The following is a 22891-nucleotide window of genomic DNA, read 5'->3' on the forward strand; positions in this document are numbered from 1 at the left end:
ATAGTGAAATAGAGTGTCCACATAATACTGCCATAGAGCGTCCCCATAACAGTTCCATAATGTGTCCAAATAATAGTACCATAAAGTGTCCAGTGATTTGAGTTGAATAGAAATATCAGCTAACCGAAGAAGACTTGAATTAGCTGGGACAAGGAGGGTGTTTGCATACTTGAGTACGTGCAGAAGTAGGTAGGTTCCAGTACATGCATGAGTTAGTACTTGTTCTCAAACTACTATCACACTATGCCCATGTAATGGTGCCATACAGTTCCCATAAACCACTACTATATAGTACCTACATTTTGCTGTACTGACTTATTACATACGGTGCCCATGAAGTTATGCCATTATACCCCCCCCCAGGGATCAGAGCTCGCAGATCCAAGACAGTAACAATCATTGTGATCTTTACTACAAGCCACAGCTACACTGCTGACATCTAGTGGTGAGATGTGATACTACAATGTTGGACTTACACTTCTTAACATTGAAATTACAACACCAAGAAGGAAGAGTTGTGGAACTAAGCAAATCACAGGATTAATAGACATGTTAGGGATATATAAATGATGAAAAGATGGAAACAAAATATTCATGTCCCGTTGAAGCACTGCCCACATGGTTTCCAGAACAATCTCTGGTTATCATTACATCTGAGACAAAAGCAGGATACATTGATGAACTTGGTATGGCCAATGTTCCCTAGAAGCCATTTTCCATTGTGACTTCACTAGGCCGCATGTCTCTTATGCTACTGTGATCCACAGCCTGTGTGGTCTAAACATGCTACCACGACCTGCAGTGTCTCCGGACTTTTCTCCCATCAACTACATGTGGGATGTCATTGGTCGGAAATGGAAACTGCCAACATGATGATTTGCATTTCTAAGTGCATTCAGCAAGGCAGAACATTCATCAGACAACTAATAATAACCTCATTGATAGCATGCCAAGGTGTGGAAAGGTCCCCATACACTGAAGACTTTGATCGGCCGAACCTACCGGCAGCCGAATTCAGATGTCAATATAAGGTATATGGGGCTGATAAGTACTAAAAGGCTTGAGTTTTTAAACAGAAGAAAATATATATGTCAATAGAGATAAGGAAGAGACAGCACTCGAAGATGAAGTAAAGGTGTGAGTTTTATTCACCCATCACGTGTGGGTGAATAAAACTCACACCTTTTCTTCATCTTGGAGTGCCGTCTCTTCCTTATCTCTATTGACGTACTGATGGTACCAAGGGTCGGTTACCTGGAGTCGTGCACCCACGAGCTGGAAGCTCATTGACTGCACAGTGCCGTTCTATCCTTTCATTTTACATATATATATATATATATATATATATATATATATACACACATACAAAGAAGGGGTCTGTGAAGCCTCATTTGCGAGTCTCAAAACACGGGAATAGCCAGATATCCCTCCAAGGAAGGAAGGAAGGAAGGAAGACTGTTGTCAAGGGGTGCCTCCCAGTGGGGAGAACACCAAACCACCCTGATACGTAGTCCCTAAGGTCTTCACTCTGTTGTGAGCATTGGGACCCAAATAGGGAAACACCAGGGTGGCCCCTACAAGTTAAAGTCTAACTCTGTTGCGAGTATAACAACAGAAGACAAGGGTTACCAAGGCAGGCATCCATCCACAGCCTTCAGTTTCGGGGTATTTGCTCCTTGTCAGTGTGGAGCAGGATTCTGGCTACCAGGGGCAATGATAAATAGACCAAAAAAACACACCAATCACTGAGCTCAGGGAGATCAGTGAATGAGTACTCCATTGGATTTTTTCACTGATCTCCCTGAGCTCAGTGATTATTGTGTTTTGTTAGTATATATATGATTCTGTGTGGGAAAGTTTATTCGACTACAATAATACCTCTGTACAGCATCAACATATTGATTTAAAGGGGTTTTCCACCCAAGAGCTAAAAAATTAAATGCTCCCAAACCTAACTGGTCTTACCAAGTCCCCCCGAGTATTTTTAGTGGTCTCACGTCTTTATAGCTGCCGCTGTTCCTAATCTACAAGTTTTCTAAAAGCTGGTCTATATCCAAGATGGCGACGGCTGGGAAACTACATTTCCCAGCATGCATTGCACCTCAGAGCCAACTGCCAAGTATGTGCCCATCGCTGACTCAATCTGCTTCTGCTTTACACTGTAAACAAAACATCTATCCCCTGTCCGCCTGTCTATTTATTTGGATTAGAAAGAGAGAGAGAAACAACTGTGTTTCCTTTTCCCTACACTGCTCAGGAGGCTATCACTGTTCTGTTGTTTCCCCGCTCTGGGCCAGGTAATCACTGTGTGATGTCAGGGTGGGGTTACAGATGTAGGTGTTAGAGCTTGCCTGGCAACAGAAGAGGCAGAGATCATGTGACTTTGGTCTTAGAAAGGAGGGGGAGGACAGAAGAGTGTAGACAGAGTGTACAAAGAAGTAAGGATTTTCTGCAGCTTCAGGGTCAGGATGTGTTACAGACAAACGGACCAATTCATGTAATAGAAACCTATTACACACAAGTTTAGATTACAGGTGGGAATTGAACGGAGTTAAATCTTTCTTAAGCGGAGTACCCCTTTAAAGTCAGACATTACAGAGTAGCAAATGATTAACCCCTTAGTGACCGCCTTGCTGCCTTTTCACGGCGGCCACTAATGGGCTTTAATCCGATGCGTACGCCTTTTAATGGCGGGCGCATCGGAATAAATTACCGCCCGGCGGCGGCTGCAGGACGGGTGATCAGCGGTCAGTGTGACCGCTGACACCCTCCTGTAACTGCCCGGAGCGGAGGATTCTCCGCTCCGGCCAGTTTAACCCGTTAAATGCCGCTGTCAAACCATGACAGCGGAATTTAACGGGTCCCGGTGGATCCCGGACGGCACCGCAGGTCCACTTACATGATCGCGATGTCCCGCGGCGCCGTCTGGGGTCCCGATGTCTCCATGGTGATTCCGGGGTCCTAATGAAGGTCCCCAGGATCACCATGGAGATGCCTGATGCTGACAGGGGTGGCCGCGGCTATTGCCTGTCAGCATGAGGCATGATACAATACATTGCAGTACATCAGATACTGCAATGTATTGTATCAATGATCAAAGTATTTTACACTAGTGTACAGTAATGTACACTAGTGTAAAAGTAAAAAAAAAGTGTGCACCAAACACAACACAGCCCCCCCCAGCCCCCCCAATAATAAAGATGCATTACATTCCCCAAACACTATAAAACATTACATAAAAGTGATCAAAAACACAAATCATATACATATTTGGTATTGTTACGTCCCTAACGACCCAATCTATAAAACTATATCAATAATTATATCGCACGACACACACTGTAAAAAAAAAAATAAAAAAAACAGTACTAGAATAGCTGTATTTTATCAATCCACTTTAGAAAATACGTCATAAAAGAGATCAAAAAGTCATATACATATAAAACTTGGTATCAATAGAAACTACAGATCTTCCCGCAAAAAATAAGCCCAAAACCAGCTCTGTCGCGCAAAAGATGAGAACGCTATGGATCTTGCAATGCAGGGACAGTTTTTGTGGGTTTTTCCTAGGATCATAGTTTCTATTGCGCCAAAGCGGTAATAGTTAAAAAAAACTATACAAATGTGGTATCGCCGTAACCGTAGCGACCCAGAGAATACATGTATTATGTTATTAGTGACCGCCGATACGGATTTTTACGGCGATCACTAATGAGCTCTATTCTGCTGCCATCAGCTCTTTGCGGCGCCGGTAATGCCCGCAGCCCCCTCCTCTCAGCTACCGGAGGTAGCTGAGGGGTTGGGGCAGAGTGTGGGGTCAGTCCCGGCAAGTCCCCTCACCGGTGATCGCCGTTATTATCAGTATAAAGGCGGCTACCGGTAACGGGCATTGCCAGCGCAGCTGAACGCTTTCATCTCTTCTCACCGTGAATCCACAGTGAGAGGAGATGAAAACATGTCCCCCCCATCCCCAGAATTAACCCTAGTGACCTGGCCACTGACCCTCCCCTCCCTGGGCGGCCATCTGATCCAAGATGGCCGCCGTCATCACTGTGAACAGACTCTGTTCACAGTGATGGATTCCTAAAAATGATCCAAGCTTCATTCTCTCCACCACCGGAGGTGGCGGAGAGCATGGGGCAATGATCGGTGACCACCCGGTGTGGTCCTAGTACAAGTGATCAGCAGTATATACTATATACCACTGATCGCTTGTTCCAAATGGTGCCGGCACTTTTTTACGCCTGTCACCAAAGTCAAGTGCCCTGGATTACCCGTAACCACCCCGGATTACCTGTAACCACCCCAGATTACCCATCACCACCCCAGATTACCCATCACCACCCCAGATTACCCATCACCACCCCAGATTACCCGTAACCACCCCAGATTGCCCGTAACCACCCCAGATTGCCTGTAACCACCCTAGATTGCCTGTAACCTCCCCAGATTGTCCGTATCCACCCCAGATTGCCCGTATCCACCCCAGACAGCCCATAACCATCCCAGATAGCCCATAACCATCCCAGACAGCCCATAACCACCCCAGATTGCCTGTCACCACCCCAGAATGCCCGTAATCTCCCCAGATTGCCCGTAATCTCCCCAGATTGCCTGTACCCCCCCATAGCCCATTACCATTCCAGACAGCCCGTAACCACCCCAGATTGCCACAGACTGCCTGTAACTACCCCAAATTGCCTGTAACCACCACAGATTGCTTGCAACCACCCCAGATTGCTCGCAACCACCCCAGATTGCCCGTCACCACCCCAGATTTTCCGTCACCACCCCAGATCGCCCGTTGCAACCCCAGATAGTCAGTGAACACCACCAGATTGCCCGTCACCACCCCAGATAGTCAGTGAACACCATCAGATTGCCCATCACCACCCCAGATAGCCAGTAACCACCCCTAGATAGCCAGTAAACACCCCAAGATTGCCCATAACCACCCCATACAGCCAGTAACCACCCCAGATTGCCCGTGACCACCCCAGATTGCCTGTGACCACCCCAGATTGACCGTAACCACCCCAGATTGACCGTAACCACCCCAGATTGGCACAGACTGCTCGTAACCACCCCAGATTGCCCATAACCCCACCAGATTGCCTGCTGCCACCTCAGATAGCCAGTAAACACCCCGAGATTGTCTATTACCACCCCAGATAACCAGTAAACACCCACATATTGCCTGTAACTAAAATGACACTCCTTCCCTTCTGAGCCCTGCTGTGTGCCCATACAGTGGTTTATGCCCACATATGGGGTACCGTTCTACTCAGGAGTACCTGCGTTACATATATTGGGGTGAGTTTTCTCCCCTGTTTCTCGTGAAATTGAGAAATTTCAAACTAAACAAACATGTTATTGGAAAAATTCTATTTTTTCATTTTTACTGTCTTCTTTTGAATACCTTCCTCTAATACCTGTGGGGTCAAAATGGTCACTAAACCCCAAGATGAATTCTTTGAGAGGTGCACTTTCCAAAATGGGGTGACTTTTGGGGGGGTTCTATTCTGCTGACACTACAGGGGCTCTGCAAACGCACCTGGCGCTCAGAAACTTCTTCAGCAAAATCTGAACTGGAAAAGCTAATTGGCGCTCCTTCCCTTCTGAGCCCCGCTGTGTGCCCACACAGTGGTTTATGCCCACATATGGGGTATCGTTCTACTCAGGAGTACCTGCGTTACATATATTGGGGTGAGTTTTCTCCCCTGTTCCTCGTGAAATTGAGAAATTTCAAACTAAACAAACATATTATTGGAAAAATTCTATTTTTTCATTTTGACTGTCTTCTTGTGAATACTTTCCTCTAATACCTGTGGGGTCAAAATGGTCACCACACCCCAAGATGTATTCTTTGATGGGTGTACTTTCCAAAATGGGGTGACTTTTGGGGGGGTTCTATTCTGCTGACACTACAGGGCCTCTGCAAACGCACCTGGCGCTCAGAAATTTCTTCAGCAAAATCTGAACTGGAAATGCTAATAGGTGCTCCCTTCTGAGGCCTGCTGTGTGCCCATACAGTGGTTTACGCCCACATATGGGGTACCGTTCTACTAAAAAAGTGTTTACGAAATGTTTACGAAATGAAGCCAGAATAAAGAGGACATATTGGTAATGTGACTTACTAACTAATTTATGTCATGTGCCTTTTTTTTTTTTTTAGAAGCAAAGAATTTCAAAGTTCGTAAAGTGCAAAATTTTCAAATTTTTCATTATATTTTGATGTTTTTCACAAAAAACACACAAGACAGTGACCAAATTTTGCCACTAACATAAAGTACCATATGTTACGAAAAAACAATCTCAGAATCGCTAGCATACGTTAAAGCATCACTGAGCTATAAGCGCATAAAGTGAGACAGGTCAGATTTTGAAAAATGAGCCTGGTCATTAAGGCCCAAACAGGCTTGGTCCGTAAGGGGTTAAAGCAGTAGCGTAATTTGGTGGGGGCAGAGGGGGCGGATGCTCCCGGGCCCACACAGGCAGGGGGCCCACTGAAGATTTTGCCAGTTAATGCTGACCGCAAAAGCTATTGCTTTTGCAGACAGACTTAAATGTTTATTGGCTGTAGGTGGCCCCTGGCCATCATTTAGTACTCCAGGGAGGCCCACACGGCTACCGAATGTTTTGTCTGACTATTTAGCTGTATGCGCTTGTATGCGAGGAGAAGATACAGTTGAATGCAGCAGGGTTATTGACAAGGAGAGAAGAGCATTGGCTCTCCTCCCTGCCAATCACTGTTGTGGCCACAAAAGGCCGTTCCCTCCCTTACAGCTGTGGGACATAGATGATGTCACTTGTGTGCTCACAGAGCAGGGAGAGAGTTGACATCAGAAGACTACAGTACTGCAACCGCACAGCAGGTAAGTATGGCTTTTTTCCCCTTAGTTATATAGGAGGAGACCTATGTGGGTGGGTGAGGCTAACTCCTAGGAAGGATTTCATATATGGGGGTTGGGGTATGGGATGTCCTGGCCAACTTAAAAGGAGATACCTAATTTGGAGGTAAAGTACAGTCTACTTACAGTGGTGGTGGTGGTGTCTAACCACCAGGAGCATTACCAGGTAGATTACTACTGGGAAAGGGGGTGGCCACATGGGGAATACATACCAGGGGGATTACCTAGATGAGATAGTGCTGGAGGGGATGCCTACATGGAGGATACTACATGGAGGTCTAAATACTAGATAGATGTGCAAAGGGGTAGCTAACTTCTATATGAGTGCACAGAGGGCCCTAACTAGTACTACATGGAAACAGGAAAATAATACCTATATTGGGGCACAGAAGGCCTAACTACAGCGGGACCTCAATACTATATGGGGAAGCACAGGGAGGGTCTATCTTCTCCATGGATGAACAAGGGGGGATAATCTACTATGTTAGGGTATAGATGGTGGGCTTTTTACAATATGAGAGCATAGAGGGACCCTGCAAACTATATGAGGGCTAAAATTGGGTCTAAATACTACATGGAGGCATAAATTGGCTGCTTCCATATACCCTGTACACCATCATTATCTGGGCTGATTTCTCCTACATTTTTCATGTATTGTTTCTATGAATTTATAGTAATTATTCCTTTTAGTTATGTTGCAGTCTGGCTTTTTTGTATACAGGTTATTTAAAATAGTTGCCTTGAACTGCATGGGACTATTTATTATTACCCAGCATTTGTACTATACATTTACTCTATTTGTACTCCTTTGGGTGTTGCTAATTTGGTCATTGACCATCAGCTATGGTGTAGTCCTCATGCTGCCCAATAGATATTAGACAGATAGATATAAAAAAAAGAGATAGAAGAATGGATGGATGGCTAGATAAAAAACAGAAACAGCACCACAGCTTCCTCTATGTTGTTTGTGGTATTATAACTTGTTGTAATCTCTTTTAGTGGAACTGAGCTGCACTACCACATCCAAGCTTTGGAGGAGAGTGGTGCTGTTTCTGGAAAAAAGGCAGCTATGTTTTAGCAATGCTGGATAACCCCTTTATTTTTTACATGGTTACATATGTGAGATGTAGAAAGTCTTTTCCACTGTTCTCAGTCTCTGTTCACTATGAATAATGTTGTAGAAAATACCCTATATTATTCGGAAAGCATTGTCATCTGCGGAGGTTCCTTATGGGTAACATACTGTAATTGGTTGGGGGCCCACTGAGGCTCACTCGCCCCCCCTAGGCTGAACCCCTAGCTACGCCCCTGGGTTAAAGGGATTATCCAGTGTTAGAAAAACATGGTCACTTTCTTCCAAAGACAACACAACTCTTGTCTCCAATTTTGGTGAGGTTTTGCAGCTCAGTTCCGTTGAAATTAATAGAGCTTAAAGCAAATGGACCATCAGGTACATCGCTTTGGTTTTTTTGCGTAAATTGGTCCTTTTTTCGAACCGATCTCACCTCCCGTCTGCGACTCGGCTACATTAGAATGATTGGAGCCATGTTACATAGGGGAGGGGCCTTCCCCCAGTGCTCTGGGACGGTGCTCCCAAAATCTCTGGTGCTGTGCGCGGGAAACGGGCGGCGGTTCAAAGAAAGCCGCGCTATCAGCATCCCTGATCCATTAAGGTATAAAAGCCAAAGCGATATACCTGACGGTACATTCACTTTAATTGCAAACCACACCAGAATGGTAGACAAGAGTCTGTTGTCTCTGGAAGAAAGTGGCCATGTTTTTCCCTGTCCCTTAGTCACTGACTGGCAGCAGGGCGGTTTCTTTGGGGTTGGGACACTAGGAAACTAGAAGAAACCAGAGCCGTGGTCTGGCAGTCGCAGTGGATTGGGGACGGTGAGTATGCCATTATTTTACCTCCCCAAACTGTAACTAGCTAGAACTATTGCTGCAGACCAAAAGCCTCTGTAACTATAACCAAAACAGGTTCCGTTTAACATCCATCAAGATAAGCAGCGCATTTGCGCCAATTGTCCTGTGAGGGTCTGTGGGGATACAGAAGTGTACATAGACTTCATCACTCCAGGAGACTGACAAGAAGAAGACTGCAGGGGCACGCCTCACCTGGATACTGCAAGCGCTAGGACCCAGCGGACTGCCCCTCTCTAAGACGGCGAAATAGAGTGTTCCGCCCGCTAGTTGTCCCCGCCCAGCTGCCGGATGTTGATAGGATAATAATTCCGCCACTCACACAAGCTTCCAGCGCCACAAATGAATGAACGAGGAGGAAAGGGGCGGGGCATGGAGGTCACGGGGATGCGGGGCGGGACGTTAGAAGAAGCCGCCTGAGAAGGTGAGAGGGTCTGTACCGGTGTCTGTACCTCAGGGGTGCAGCTACCTCCAGGACTATAACTGAGGGGTGTCTCTACCTCTAGGACTATAACTGAGGGGTGTCTCTACCTCTAGGACTATAACTGAGGGGTGTCTCTACCTCTAGGACTATAACTGTGGTGTCTCTACCTCTAGGACTATAACTGTGGGGTGTCTCTACCTCTAGGACTATAACATGGGGTGCAGCTACCTCTAGGACTATAACTGTGGGGTGTCTCTACCTCCAGGACTATAACTGTGGTGTCTCTACCTCTAGGACTATAACTGAGGGGTGTCTCTACCTCTAGGACTATAACATGGGGTGCAGCTACCTCCAGGACTATAACTGTGGGGTGTCTGTACCTCTAGGACTATAACTGTGGGGTGTCTCTACCTCTAGGACTATAACATGGGGTGCAGCTACCTCTAGGACTATAACTGTGGGGTGTCTCTACCTCCAGGACTATAACTGTGGGGTGTCTCTACCTCTAGGACTATAACATGGGGTGCAGCTACCTCCAGGACTATAACTGTGGGGTGTCTCTACCTCTAGGACTATAACATGGGGTGCAGCTACCTCCAGGACTATAACTGTGGGGTGTCTGTACCTCTAGGACTATAACTGAGGGGTGTCTCTACCTCTAGGACTATAACTGAGGGGTGTCTCTACCTCTAGGACTATAGCATGGGGTGCAGCTACCTCCAGGACTATAACTGTGGGGTGTCTGTACCTCTAGGACTATAACTGAGGGGTGTCTCTACCTCTAGGACTATAGCATGGGGTGCAGCTACCTCCAGGACTATAACTGAGGGGTGTCTCTACCTCTAGGACTATAACGTGGGGTGCAGCTACCTCCAGGACTATAACGTGGGGTGCAGCTACCTCCAGGACTATAACTGTGGGGTGTCTCTACCTCTAGGACTATAACTGTGGTGTCTCTACCTCTAGGACTATAACTGAGGGGTGTCTCTACCTCTAGGACTATAACTGAGGGGTGTCTCTACCTCTAGGACTATAACTGTGGGGTGTCTGTACCTCTAGGACTATAACTGTGGGGTGTCTGTACCTCTAGGACTATAACTGTGGTGTCTCTACATCCAGGACTATAACTGTGGGGTGTCTCTACCTCTAGGACTATAGCTGTGGGGTGTCTCTACCTCTAGGACTATAGCATGGGGTGCAGCTACCTCCAGGACTATAACTGTGGTGTCTCTACCTCCAGGACTATAACTGTGGGGTGTCTCTACCTCTAGGACTATAGCTGTGGGGTGTCTCTACCTCTAGGACTATAGCATGGGGTGCAGCTACCTCCAGGACTGTACCACAGGGGTGTAAAAGATGTAGTTATCTCTAGGACTATACAATGAGGGTTTACAAATGCATAGGTGATGGGCGCTAATGCTGCATGCATGGAGTATATGACAATACCTCCTTATACCATGAAGGTGTACCTCTAGGACTATAACATGGGGGGGCAGCTACCTTTAGGACTATAACATGCGGGGGGCAGCTACCCCTAGGACTATATTATGGGGGGGGGCAGCTTCCCCTAGGACTATAACATGGGGGTGCAGCGACCCCTAGGACTATAACATGGGCGGGGGGGGGGGCAGCTTTCCTTAGGACTATAACATGGGGGGGGAGGGCAGCTTTCCTTAGGACTATAACATGGGCGGGGGGGGGCAGCTTTCCTTAGGACTATAACATGGTGGGGGGGGGGCAGATTTTCTTAGGACTATAACATGGGGGGGGCAGCTACCCCTAGGACTATAACATGGGGGGGGGCAGCTACCCCTAGGACTATAACATGAGGGTGCAGCGACCCCTAGGAATATATCATGGGGGGGGGCAGCTTCCCCTAGGACTATAACATGGGGGGGGCAGCGACCCCTAGGACTAGTCTATAACATGGGGGGCAGCTACCTCTAGGACTATAACATGGGGGTGCAGCGACCCCTAGGAATATATCATGGGGGGGGGGCAGCTTCCCCTAGGACTATAACATGGGGGGGGCAGCGACCCCTAGGACTAGTCTATAACATGGGGGGCAGCTACTTCTAGGACTATAACATGGGGGGGCAGCTACCCTTAGGTCTATAACATAGGGGGGCAGCTACCCCTAGGACTATAACACATTACTTTCCGGGAGAATGCAGGGGTGAAGCCTATAAACTCCAGCTGTAACTGACAGATATATTTAGCTGTAATTGTCCTCAGTATTTATAGTGGAAACATCCTGCACCTATGTCACCTGTAAATATGGGGGAGGAGGAGATCCTGACAGAACGCAGGGACCATGATCCCTCTCTTCACCAGTCATAACCATATAAACTGATTCCAGTCAGTCACCTCCAGAGCTGCGATCACTGTTCTGTGGTTACATAATGTCATTCATACATATGTAGCTTGTAAAGCGGAAAAAAAAATTCCATCCAGATTAGCCTACTATCCTATAGTGCTGATATGGTCCGCTCCAGAGCTGCAGTCACTATTCTCCTGTTATGTCATGTCTTATCCTCCAGTCACTATTCTTCTGTTATATCATGTCTTATCCTGCAGTCACATCCAGAGCTGCAGTCACTATTCTCCTGTTATATCATGTCTTATCCTCCAGTCATACCCAGAGCTGCAGTCACTATTCTCCTGTTATATCATGTCTTATCCTGCAGTCACTATTCTTCTGTTATACCATGTCTTATCCTCCAGTCACACCCAGAGCTGCAGTCACTATTCTCCTGTTATATCATGTCTTATCCTGCAGTCACTATTCTTCTGTTATATCATGTCTTATCCTCCAGTCACACCCAGAGCTGCAGTCACTATTCTCCTGTTATATCATGTCTTATCCTGCAGTCACTATTCTTCTGTTATATTATGTCTTATCTTGCGGTCACATCCATAGCTGCAGTCACTAGTCTCCTGCTAAATCATGTCTTAAGGCCATATTACACAGCATGATGTGAGGAGGAAGCGAGCGCCGGCCTGTCAGCTTTGCGTTCGCTTCCTTCTCGTTCCCCACTCAATGCCTTTGCTATTACATGCACAGTCTGTTTCCGCCGGTCTTATTGCATGTAGCGATAGACAGCAGACCATTGTTGTCGTGAACGTTGTGATTCTTTGTGTATGTTGGCTGATCATTGCCTTCCAACATGACCTATTACACCAAGCGATTATTGTCCGGAAGGGCTGGTTATCGGACAAATACAGCCGATAATTGATTGGTGCATATAGGGCCCTTTATAATCCCCTATAGCTGCTGTCACTATTTAGCTATTACATCATGTCTAATGGTGCGTTTACACGAAACGATAATTGGCCCGATCATACGATTAACGATGTCGGAGTAACGTTTTTTTTTCATAACGATCAGCGTTTATACGGTACGATGTATCGTACGGAAAATTCGTTTTGCGATCCTTAAGCCTATCTCACACATTGGTTAAATCGGCGAACGACTGTTCACACGGAATGATCTGCGAATTTTTTGCGAACAACGATTTGAAAACATGTTGAAAGATCAAAATGAGCGATTTCTCATTCGTCGTTTGATCGTTCGCTGCGTTTACACGTACGATTATCGCTCGAATTCGATCGTTATCGCGCAAATTCGTACGATAATCGTTACGTGTAAATGCACCATTATACTCCAATCACTTCCAGAGCTGCACTCACTATTCTAAAGGTACTTTAGCACCCACTCATGTAACTCCACAGATGTGCTACATCTATGTAACTGTCCTAGTTGACTGCACACTGGTTTCAGCTCTGCATGTGACTGGAGACATTATGTACTTTACTACTTTTTATATGGAGATTTTCTTGTGACCCCCTAAGTGCTTACCAAACTAGTGGCACTGCTGGATAGATATAAATAGAAGCCTACAGAATGTACCTTTGTTACCTGTGTTTTTATCATGATAAAACACCTTTATTTGGGCTGTGAATGGTGTCGAGGAGCCTATTGTTATTATTCAGGGTCCTAGCACCACTGCACCTCACTGTTCTGTATGCAAAGTGCATGTGATGAGGTGTAGCGCTGCTAGGGGCCAGAGAGTAATCGGCTCCGCCTCTTTGACACAATTCACAGCCCAAATAAGTTGTTGTTGTTGTTGTTTTGTTTATGAAAATATTAAAACAGGCAACGAAGGTATGTTCTGAATGTTTTCATTTCTATCTATCTAGTGTTGTCCCCAGCTCAGAAGGCAGTCAGGGGGTCACAGATTCACTCTAATGCAGGAATCTGCTGCAGGGTAATGTCCGTCATGGCATCATCAGTCATATAATTGATCGCCCTTGCTGCAGTCCTCTTCTTCTCAGGGGAGCCTGTGGTATTGATGTGACCTGAGTGCTGCCCGGGGGTTCATCACAGGCCCCCCTCCCAGCTATATATTGTATATCTCTACTTACAGTCCGCTCTGTACAGTGTTGCACTGATCCCATGTCTGTGGATGTTTATTTCCTTCTTATGTCTCCTCAGTGATGGGGAATACAGAGAGCAGCGCCTACCAGAGACGTCTGGCCAGGGTGCCCCCAGCGGAGCAGGCTGAGATAGAGAGGAGCTTTGACACCTTGATAAGAAGCCCAAGTAAGAAATGTGTGGAGCTGAAGGCGTTCCAGGTGAGACACTGGGATCCCCTCACCTATAGGGGGCAGACATACCATGAGAGAGTCATTTATTTCCACTTGCTGTGTTGTTCGGCCTCTGTTTTGTTATCAGCCAGGTAAGGCAGGGGAGAGGCGGATGATATTGCTGGTTTTCTTATTAGGGGGCTGATCAGGAGCTAATATCTGACACTGTCAGTGAATAGAAACATTCTTGTGTACATCCAGAGGCTGAACCCCCATGCAGACCTCTTCCTTTTTACACAGCTGAGGGTTTGATACAATGGATCAGTTTAGGTAACAGAAAAGGGTCTAGGACAGAAAGAGGATTTGTCTGATTTGTGCTACTCACAGATACACTGTAACAGATATTCAGCTGTGAAAGTATTAGGTCAGGCTGGATTTTCAGGCTCTGGATGCAAGCATGGATTCTTCTATTTACTAACAACAAGCGGAGATATTGTAAAAGCAGTCTAAGGGTTTACACGTACATTATCGCAGGGGATTTCATGTAGTCTCATTTCTTATAGCTCTACATTCCTGCAGCCACTGATTGGCTGAGCGGGACACCAGGGAGCCAGAGAATCAGGCGGGAGCGCGGACAGGCAATGAATTAGCCAGCAGGAGGTGGGCAGGGGGCTACATTCTCACAGCAGAATGAAAATCCTTAAGGAATGACACTACAGAGTATTGCAGCGGAACTTGCAGCGTGAAATCCGCTGCGATCCTGTACATGTGAAGGCACCCTATTAGAAAGTTGCACATGTTACAGTCACTGCTAGCTGTCCCCATGCATTACACTGTGATAGTGACCCTGCAGTGAGGTCAGGCTCTTTCCCTTCTATCCCACTTGGTCAACTAGTGATTGTATTGTATGGCACACTTGCTTATTGCATTATTCCTAGTAAATGTGATGATATGCAGTCACTCTTTTATTATTATTATTATTATTATTATTATTATTATTATTATTATAACAGGTATAATGCTGCAGCTTATAACTACCATTTAATATTCTACCCAGCATCCTCTGCTTCTGTCTCCCAGGATTCTATTGGCAATATCCTCCCTGGCTCCATGTCTGAGTGCATTTTCCATGGGATACAGAGTGTAAACATAACTGGCAAAGCCCCCGCATCCAGTCCGGAGGTGACCAGGGAGCAGTATGCTATGTTCACGGTAGACGTCCTGAAAGGGACGGCTGAGGAGAAGAGTGCTATCCTAATGCCAATGATCGGAGTTGACAACAGCGGCCAAGTAACAGGACAGCGAGTTCAGCAGGTGACTGTGAACATCATTGGTCCTTTACAGACTGTGCTGGCTGCAGTGTCCTAGGCACTGTGAATACACTCTGTCTAGCTATACCATATCAGATAAGTGGGGTCTGTTTTGGCGATGTCATTACTGAGCATTAGTATATAACTGCTGTATATTATATGTTTCCAGGCTTTAGAAATAATAATTTTTGTTATACAGGGTGGGGGTGAGGGTCACTGGTGTTTTTTTTACCAAGAGTTTCCGGCGGCTTCTGCATGGTTCATTCCATTTCCCGGTGTCTCATCTACAGTTTCTTTACCTACCAGTTCCTGAAGGTTTTGATTGGAGCTGTGGTCCACGTCTTACATCACCAGAACAAGCTGTCTGGATGGAGCCTTAAAAACACTCGGGATTGTGACTCTGGGATTCATGCCCTGGCCACACAGTTGATGTCGCAGATAAAGAATCCTAATGGTAATTAGCTCAGTAATCGATGTGTTAATTGTACTTGACCAGGAATAATTGACCAAGGTAATTCCTCTCACAATCATAGCCAGAAGTAACTGTGTTAGCAGTTTGTGCCATATCAGCTCTTCTGCATCAAGGCAGACAAAGCCTTCATTCCCCACACACATCAGTGCGCCCTGGCACCCATAACTCTGTTGCCAATTCAGCAGTTGTTCCTCCTTGGATCACTTCTGCTAGGTACTAACCATTACATACTAGGCTCACCCATAGAAGACCTACCACTGGTAGATTACCTGATCCAGCTGTCTAGCCATAAAAATTAGTCCCTTGTCAAAGTTGCTTAGATACTTACACTTCCATATTTTTTTCTGCTTCCAACACATCAGCTTCAATAAATGCCTGTTCTTTTGCTGTCTGATATATCCCACAGACACAACTGACTCAAAAAAGTCTGTGTTTTTACTTTACTAATGTTGTGGCTGATCAGTGTGTAACCGGTAACTCCAGGATCATAAGGGGTTTAGGTTTTTCAACAAATTCTGGCTAAAGGCGAAACTTTAACATCCCCCTATGTTTTCCTTACTAAGCTGTGCCTTATTTTATTTGTGCTACGTCCAGGTATTCTCTTTGTGGGGGATATATACTGTGCAGGGTCTGTGAGTCCTGCACATATTGCTGGGTCCTACAGGGCTAAGAACCTGATAGTTGCATTCTATAGAGCCAGAAGGGTCTCCGGGTATGGTAAAGACACCAATGGCCTCAGTAGTTATGGAGAGTAGTAGATCCTTGTATGGCCATGTCATAGTAGCTGTTGTGGTGGCATCAACACCTGCTGGTATTGCTATATTTCATATTTCTGTTTTCATATTGCAGGTGTACAGTCTGTAGATGCTCCGGAGCTCTCCTCCTTCTCCAGGGCAGCCATTGAAGATTGGCTGTACAAGGTCCCTATGATCTCCACGCTCCTCAGAATCATTGTCACCTTTGGTTTTAAAATGTTGCAGCAGAATGTGGAACATCAGCGAGATGTCAGCAGCCTGCTGCCACGATGCCGTAGTGGGAAGGCACCAAACTTCACCAGCCTTTTGGACCTGCCATCCATCATGTACCTGAACGCCCACCTGCCCTCTGAGATGCAGCACAAATGGCGGCTGCTCTTTTCCACTCAGGTCCATGGAGAGAGCTTCTCCCAGCTATGCGGCCATCTGGTGGACCAAGGACCCAGTCTGTTGGTTCTGAAGGACTCAGGAGGCTTTATCTTTGGAGCATTTGCATCACAGAATTGGGAGGTGAAGCCACAGTTTCGGGGTGGGTGTTTTTGCATGGTCCATTTACTGTGCCACTAGAGCAAAAGTATAAATCTCATTTTCCTACACTATCATTTCCAAATCTTCTTTTCCAACACTGCTGGCAACTTGTGTAAAAACAAAAAGGCAAGAATAAGATGTGTGATACACTATTTAAGGTAGCCCCCAAACGTAATATCAGCATCTTCAGGTGTACTGGGGCAATGATGTCTTTGGCCCGGCACCTCTGAGAATGCTGGTATTATAGCAAAGCCTGTTGACACGGCAATACAGAGTCGTTTTTAACCAAAAAGTGTTTCTGTGGATAGGGGAAAAAAGTGTTTTTTTTCCCACCTATTCACGAGGCAAATTTAGTTTTACTTATTTAATGCCAATATATTCCACCGTGCTGTACAGGGGTTGCCATGACCCTGCTCCTGTTGCTATGGTATATTTATGCAGTGTGTGAGGAAACCCATGCCAACACTGGCTGCTGAAGGGCCAAGGTCCAGTCAATGAAGCTTCATCATTGTAGCTAATCTATGTGCTTGAATAGGATTGGACACCTATAATGCCACAGTCAGAGGGTCAGTCCCATAGACTTTGAATGTATCCACAGGGTGCGTGCACCACTGCTGCTTTTCTAAAACCCCTCCTCACTGCAGTAACAGATATGGGACTCCTGTTCTTGTCATTGATCAATCTTATTACAGATGCTCCATTCCAGCATAAGCAAATGACTTGAGAAGGTTTTCAGGTAACATAAGATTTGCTCAAGATGGGGGCAATGACAAGGAAGTTGTGGTAGACTTCTTTATATCTTCAGTAGTAAGTGACAGGGATATCCTTATGCAATATAGATTTATACTTAGATTGCAGAACACTGTTATTGCTCCAGAGTCCACCACAATTCTTTTGTGCCCTTTATTCACGCTAGGTCTGTTCTGGTCTGGAGTTATTCTTTATGTGCAACCACTTTAAAGTAATAGGGTCTGGGGGGGCCTCAAACATGTCTTGGGAGTTAGTAATGAAGCCATTGTAATGTAACAAGACTTCAGCACTCTTCAGCATAGTTAGATCTATATTCACCCTCAAAATTTAAACATGAAGATTGTAGAGATTCAAATTCAAGTTTGTTAACACATTCCCAAACTTGTCATTATACTGTTACTTGTATTTTACATAGGATTTTCATGTTGCCAGCCATGTCCTCTGCTAACAAAAGAGTGGACTGGCATTAAAGCAACTCTGTACCCTCAATCTGACTAGCCCCCCCCCCACCCCCCCCCCCCCCCCCCCCCTCCAAAACGGCTTGTACCTTCGGATAGCTGCTTTTAATCCAAGATCTGTCCTGGGGTCCGTTCGGCAGGCGATGCAGTTATTTTCCTAAAAAACTATTTTTAAACTTGCAGTCCCTGCCAAACGGGAGTATCTGTGCCCTAACTTTGCACTACCCCTCCGTCCCTCCTCCCCACCCTCTTCATCATTAGGAATGTCAATGGAACATTTTCTACATGCTGAACACTGCACAGGTGCTTAACGATCCAGCCCATGTTCAGTATTCACAAAGCTGCAAATAGGAGACAATATGACGGGAGCATTTCTAATGCTGAGGAAGGACAGAGAGGTTGTGCCAGCCTAATGCATACACAATCTAGGCCACAGGGCTGCCAGTTTAAAAGTTGTTTTTTAGGACAATAACTGCATCACCTGCCGAAAGGACCCGAGGACAGATCTTGGATTAAAAGCAGCTATCCGAAGGTACAAACGCTTTTGGGGGGGTCAGATTGTGGGTACAGAGTCGCTTTAAAAATTCATTTAGGGTATATTCACACGAACGGACTCGCAGCAAGATTCTCGCTGCGAGTCCGGCAGGTCCTGGCAGTTCCCACACACTATATACTTGCTGCGGTCTGAACGACCGCAGCGAGTATGTAATTCTACCTCCATTAACCCCTTCTGCTCCCGCCCAACTCCCCCGCTGTAAGCATACATTACCTCTCTTCGCTGCACGGGTCCGGCGTCCTGCTCTCCTGTCCGGCCAATCAGTGGCTGCGGCTGGGCAACACACTGATTGGCCGGACGGGAGAGCAGGACGCAGGACCTGTGCAGCGAGGAGAGGTAATGTAAGCTTACAGTGGGGGAGCCGGGCGGGAGCAGAAGGGGTTAAGGGCGGTAGAATTACATACTCCCTGCGGTCGTTCAGAATGCAGCGAGTATATAGTGTGTGGGAACTGCCAGGACCTGCCAGACACGCAGCGAGAATCTCGCTGCGAGTCAGTTTGTGTGAATATACCCTCACAGGGACTTCCAGTAAGAACATTGGGTGGGTTGTAATGACATGCTGCTCATCCCTCTGTTGTGGTCTCATGTCCTCAGGTGACAGCAGATGCTTCCTGTTTACCGTGTCACCATGTTTAGACGTCTTCACATATACAGGATACAACGACCACTACATGTACCTTAATCATAGTCAGCAGACTATGCCAAATGGACTGGTAAGGGCTAACTGTGTGATCATTGTTCTCACATTCAAACAGCCGCATGCTCGTGGGATCCACTGCCATTCCAATGCAGATATATTTAAAAAAATCACCATACATAAACAATGTCTGAATCTTCCAGTCAATTCTGCAATAAGGGCGATATATAAACCTCCTACAGGAATACTTCCCCCCTTAGTAGGTTATCATAGCATTCTAGGCCTTATAGTTTCAGCTACTAGTTGATGATCCTTTATGTAAACTATGGTGGAAGGTTTTTCCTGTTGAGATTTTATAGCCTTTATCTTCATCAAAACTGGAATTGGGGAAGGCAAGTCTTTGGTGTATTGGTGTGTATCCAGCACCTGTCTGTGCAAGTAAATTCTCACAGCTGACACAAAAATGAGCTAGACCTGTCTTTTCATTTAATGGTACTTTTACACGGGACGACTGATCGTTCGTTTTTGCACGATAACGGTCAAATTCGAACGATAATCGTACGTGTAAACGCAGCGAACGATCAAACGACCAGCAAAAAATTGTTCATTTTGATCTTTCAACATGTTCTCAAATCATCATTGATCGTTCGCAAAAAATTCGCAGATCGTTCCGTGTAAACATTCTTTCAGCGATTTCCCCTATGTGTGAGATGCTTAAACGATCGCATAGCGAATTTTCCGTACGATGTATCGTTCCGTCTAAACGCTGATCGTTATAAAAAAACATCGTTCATTCAAAATCGTTAATCGTGCTAATTATCGCACCGTGTAAAAGTACCATAAGTGCCATTAAATAATTCCAGAAAAAACTAAGGCAAAATATTTGTAGTATACAAAAAAAAAAAAGCTTTCCCTGCCACAAACAAGTTCTTATGAAGCTGTGTCAATGGAAAAAGAACTGTTGAGCTCGGCTGACATGATATTTTTACATTCTGTTGAAAGTCCTGTTTTTTCTCCCCTGTGGATTTGTGTCATTAGTTTGCTCCAATTTTTAAAGACAAGTAAAGCCTCCGAAAACTCCTGCACCTTTATTTGATAATGGAATTGTTTTGTGTTCCCATAGGGTATGGGGGGACAGCATGACTATTTTGGGCTCTGGATTGACAGTAATTTTGGGAAAGGCCACAGCAAAGCAAAACCGCGGTGCACAACATATAACAGCCCCCAGCTGTCTGCCACAGAGGAATTCTCTATAGACTCCATGGAGGTTTGGGGGCTCGGGGATCTTTCCGAAGAGTTACAGGTGAGTAGGAAATAAGTAACTATTCAGTACAAAGCTAGGACTATAACTTTGCACCCCTCAATCCATTGTATATGCTGCACCACGTTTAATGAGTAAAGGATTTTGCACCCCTTTTATATGCCACATTCATTGCATGTACTGCACCCAACATTCACTCTGTATATACAGCAGGGCACTGCTCATTATATTCACTCCTCCCCATGTTTTATACTTCGCATAGTCACAGCTTAGTAGTTGCTTCAGTGCCCGCAGCTTCGGCAGTGCAGTCCCATGTAACTTATTCTGTGTGTCCTGTGTAAATTCCTGTCCAGGCCAAGAACAAGAAAAGCATCCTTGATGCAGACCCAGAAGCGCAGGCACTGCTGGAGATGACAGGAAGGACACGGCAGAGCGAAGGGCTGAGAGATAAAGATGATGAAACGTAAAGCGAGGAGTAGAAAGGGGCCAGAGCCGACTGGTACATTTTCAAGCTTGTAAATATGGATTAGAATTGTTTTGAATTTGGGTGCTTTATCCTCCTGATGCTGCTATTCTTATTGTCAGTTTTCACTCATTGGTGAATTAATCTCAGGTCTTGCAGCTACCTGTGTTCACCACAAGATGGCAGCAGATCTATTTTAAGAAGCTGTGCTGCTGAAAAAGAAAAGGCACACTGTCTAGTGTGGGCCCCGGCTAGGCATGAAACTTTTTTCCCAAATTTACCTATGCAGATTTTATAGAAAAATATTTTATTAATTCAGTTATTCACACTATACCGCCTCTTGCTTCAGGTCAGGGTGCAGAATTTTTTAGCTTACTCCTCCTGGAGGAATCTGTTTATATGTAAAAATAAAACAAGTGAATTTGGCTTCTCCGCTTCTTTTACATGCATTGCCTGATGCCATTATTCTGTTAACTATGGACCCTCTTTATTACATACAGTGCCAGCCATTTATACTTTGACATTCAATTCTACCATCGGTATTTGCGTTCTGTTTTGCTACTGGTTGTACTGATCTGGAAGTAAAAATGTATTGCCCACAGGCCCTCTTCCTGTTCAATTGTATTGTATGTGTAAGGCAGAATGTAAAGGGAGCAATGCAGCTGTACACCTGAGAACTTACCTGGATTTTGGTTTTACCACAAGTGCTCCCACAAGATGAGAGGTGTGTGGATGGATGCTGTATGGTCTAATACAGAGCTGTACAACCCCTGGGTGTTTTTGGAAATGCTATCTAGATATGGGGGATAGGTCTTGTTAGAATATGTATGGCACTTAGTGGTGCAGCTATCAATTTCTTTTGTCTGCTTTCAGGCAGAATCTTTTTCTATAATGTAGAATAGAGATTCATTTAACAAAGCATCATGATACAGCTGTGCGAGTCCTTGTGCTGGAATCATCATCTCGCCTGTCAGTCATCCCCCTGGTGTGAGCTGCTGCAGTGCTCTTGTGGCCTGCAGAGGGCAGGCTTGTATTGACTGCCAGACTCCTTGGTTATTATTTAAAAAATAAATGATTAGTCTTTAATAGTAAATGAATTGTAAAATACAAAAAAAAAAGACAGACAATGATGTCTTTCCTTCTGTTTGGGGAGCAGTAACGCCATATTTCAGTCTTTCCAGGTTTCATGCCTGTTAAATATTTTCTCCCGTACACACAGCAGTGTCGACTTTACATAAATACATAATATATCGGACGGTGCGGTGCACATTGTAGGGGTAGGTCACAGTGTTGGAGAGGAGGGGGTGGAAAGAGTAACTTGGCAGTCTTTAGATTTCTTCTTCCAGGACTTTCACAGTCTTCTTCCGGCAGCAGCACTGCTCACAAAATTTTATCAGTTCTGACACCACGAAGACAGACGAAGCCAGACCAGTGAGAAAAAGCAGATCTGTGGGAATGAGGGTGCAATTAAAGGGGTTATCCGGTGTTAGAAAACTCTTCCTCATAGCTGTGGTTATATAGAAAATAATTAAGAGCCTATGCTTACCTTTCCATACTCCCCCCCGGTGTCCCCCGCTGACACACTCATCTCAGGAGTGACAGCGCGCTCAGCCAATTACTGGCTGCAGCGCTGTCCCATCTCATTGATTGGCTGAGAGGGTTGTCCCTCCTGAGATGACAACAGGGGAACACATCACATAGAGGTAAGCATAGGGTCTTTATTATTTTTTTTTAGATGACTACAGCTATACAGGGAAAAAAATTAACACCTAATAACCCCTTTATGGATAAATTGGGATTAGTTGTCAATCATCCATCATACTTTATATTACTGATCAGTGACTGGAGAAAGA

At 45.5% G+C, this 22891-nt stretch overlaps 2 protein-coding genes across 2 annotated transcripts in view; one reads left to right on the top strand and one right to left on the bottom strand.

The window, feature by feature from the left end:
* The first annotated feature begins 9192 nt into the window (after positions 1-9192).
* On the top strand, positions 9193-21481 carry MEAK7 (MTOR associated protein, eak-7 homolog). The gene is made up of 8 exons (XM_069966336.1): positions 9193-9261; positions 13757-13896; positions 14929-15162; positions 15465-15612; positions 16480-16914; positions 19272-19390; positions 20438-20617; positions 20929-21481. Exons 2-8 carry the CDS (start codon positions 13759-13761, stop codon positions 21040-21042), a joined length of 1368 nt encoding a protein of 455 aa, XP_069822437.1. The 5' UTR covers positions 9193-9261; positions 13757-13758; the 3' UTR covers positions 21043-21481.
* Positions 21482-22091: 610 nt separating this feature from the next.
* ATP2C2 (ATPase secretory pathway Ca2+ transporting 2) overlaps positions 22092-22891 on the bottom strand; it is a 57050-nt gene continuing 56250 nt past the window's right edge. The window contains exon 27 of the mRNA XM_069966335.1: positions 22092-22485. Coding sequence (XP_069822436.1) covers positions 22367-22485 — 119 coding nt within the window. The 3' untranslated portion in view covers positions 22092-22366. The remainder of the gene's footprint in view (positions 22486-22891) is intronic.

This window comes from Dendropsophus ebraccatus, chromosome 4 (assembly GCF_027789765.1).
Source record: "Dendropsophus ebraccatus isolate aDenEbr1 chromosome 4, aDenEbr1.pat, whole genome shotgun sequence".
In the NCBI taxonomy this organism is placed as follows: Eukaryota; Metazoa; Chordata; class Amphibia; order Anura; family Hylidae; genus Dendropsophus; species Dendropsophus ebraccatus.

What these genes read in the sequence shown, in the direction of transcription:
- MEAK7 (XM_069966336.1), top strand. Translation starts at nt 13,759, where the DNA reads ATGGGGAATACAGAGAGCAGCGCCTACCAGAGACGTCTGGCCAGGGTG. An exon ending in CAGGACAGCGAGTTCAGCAG is followed by an intron (nt 15,163 to 15,464) that starts GTGACTGTGAAC and finishes TTTACCTACCAG; the next exon opens with TTCCTGAAGGTTTTGATTGG. An exon ending in GCAGATAAAGAATCCTAATG is followed by an intron (nt 15,613 to 16,479) that starts GTAATTAGCTCA and finishes TTCATATTGCAG; the next exon opens with GTGTACAGTCTGTAGATGCT.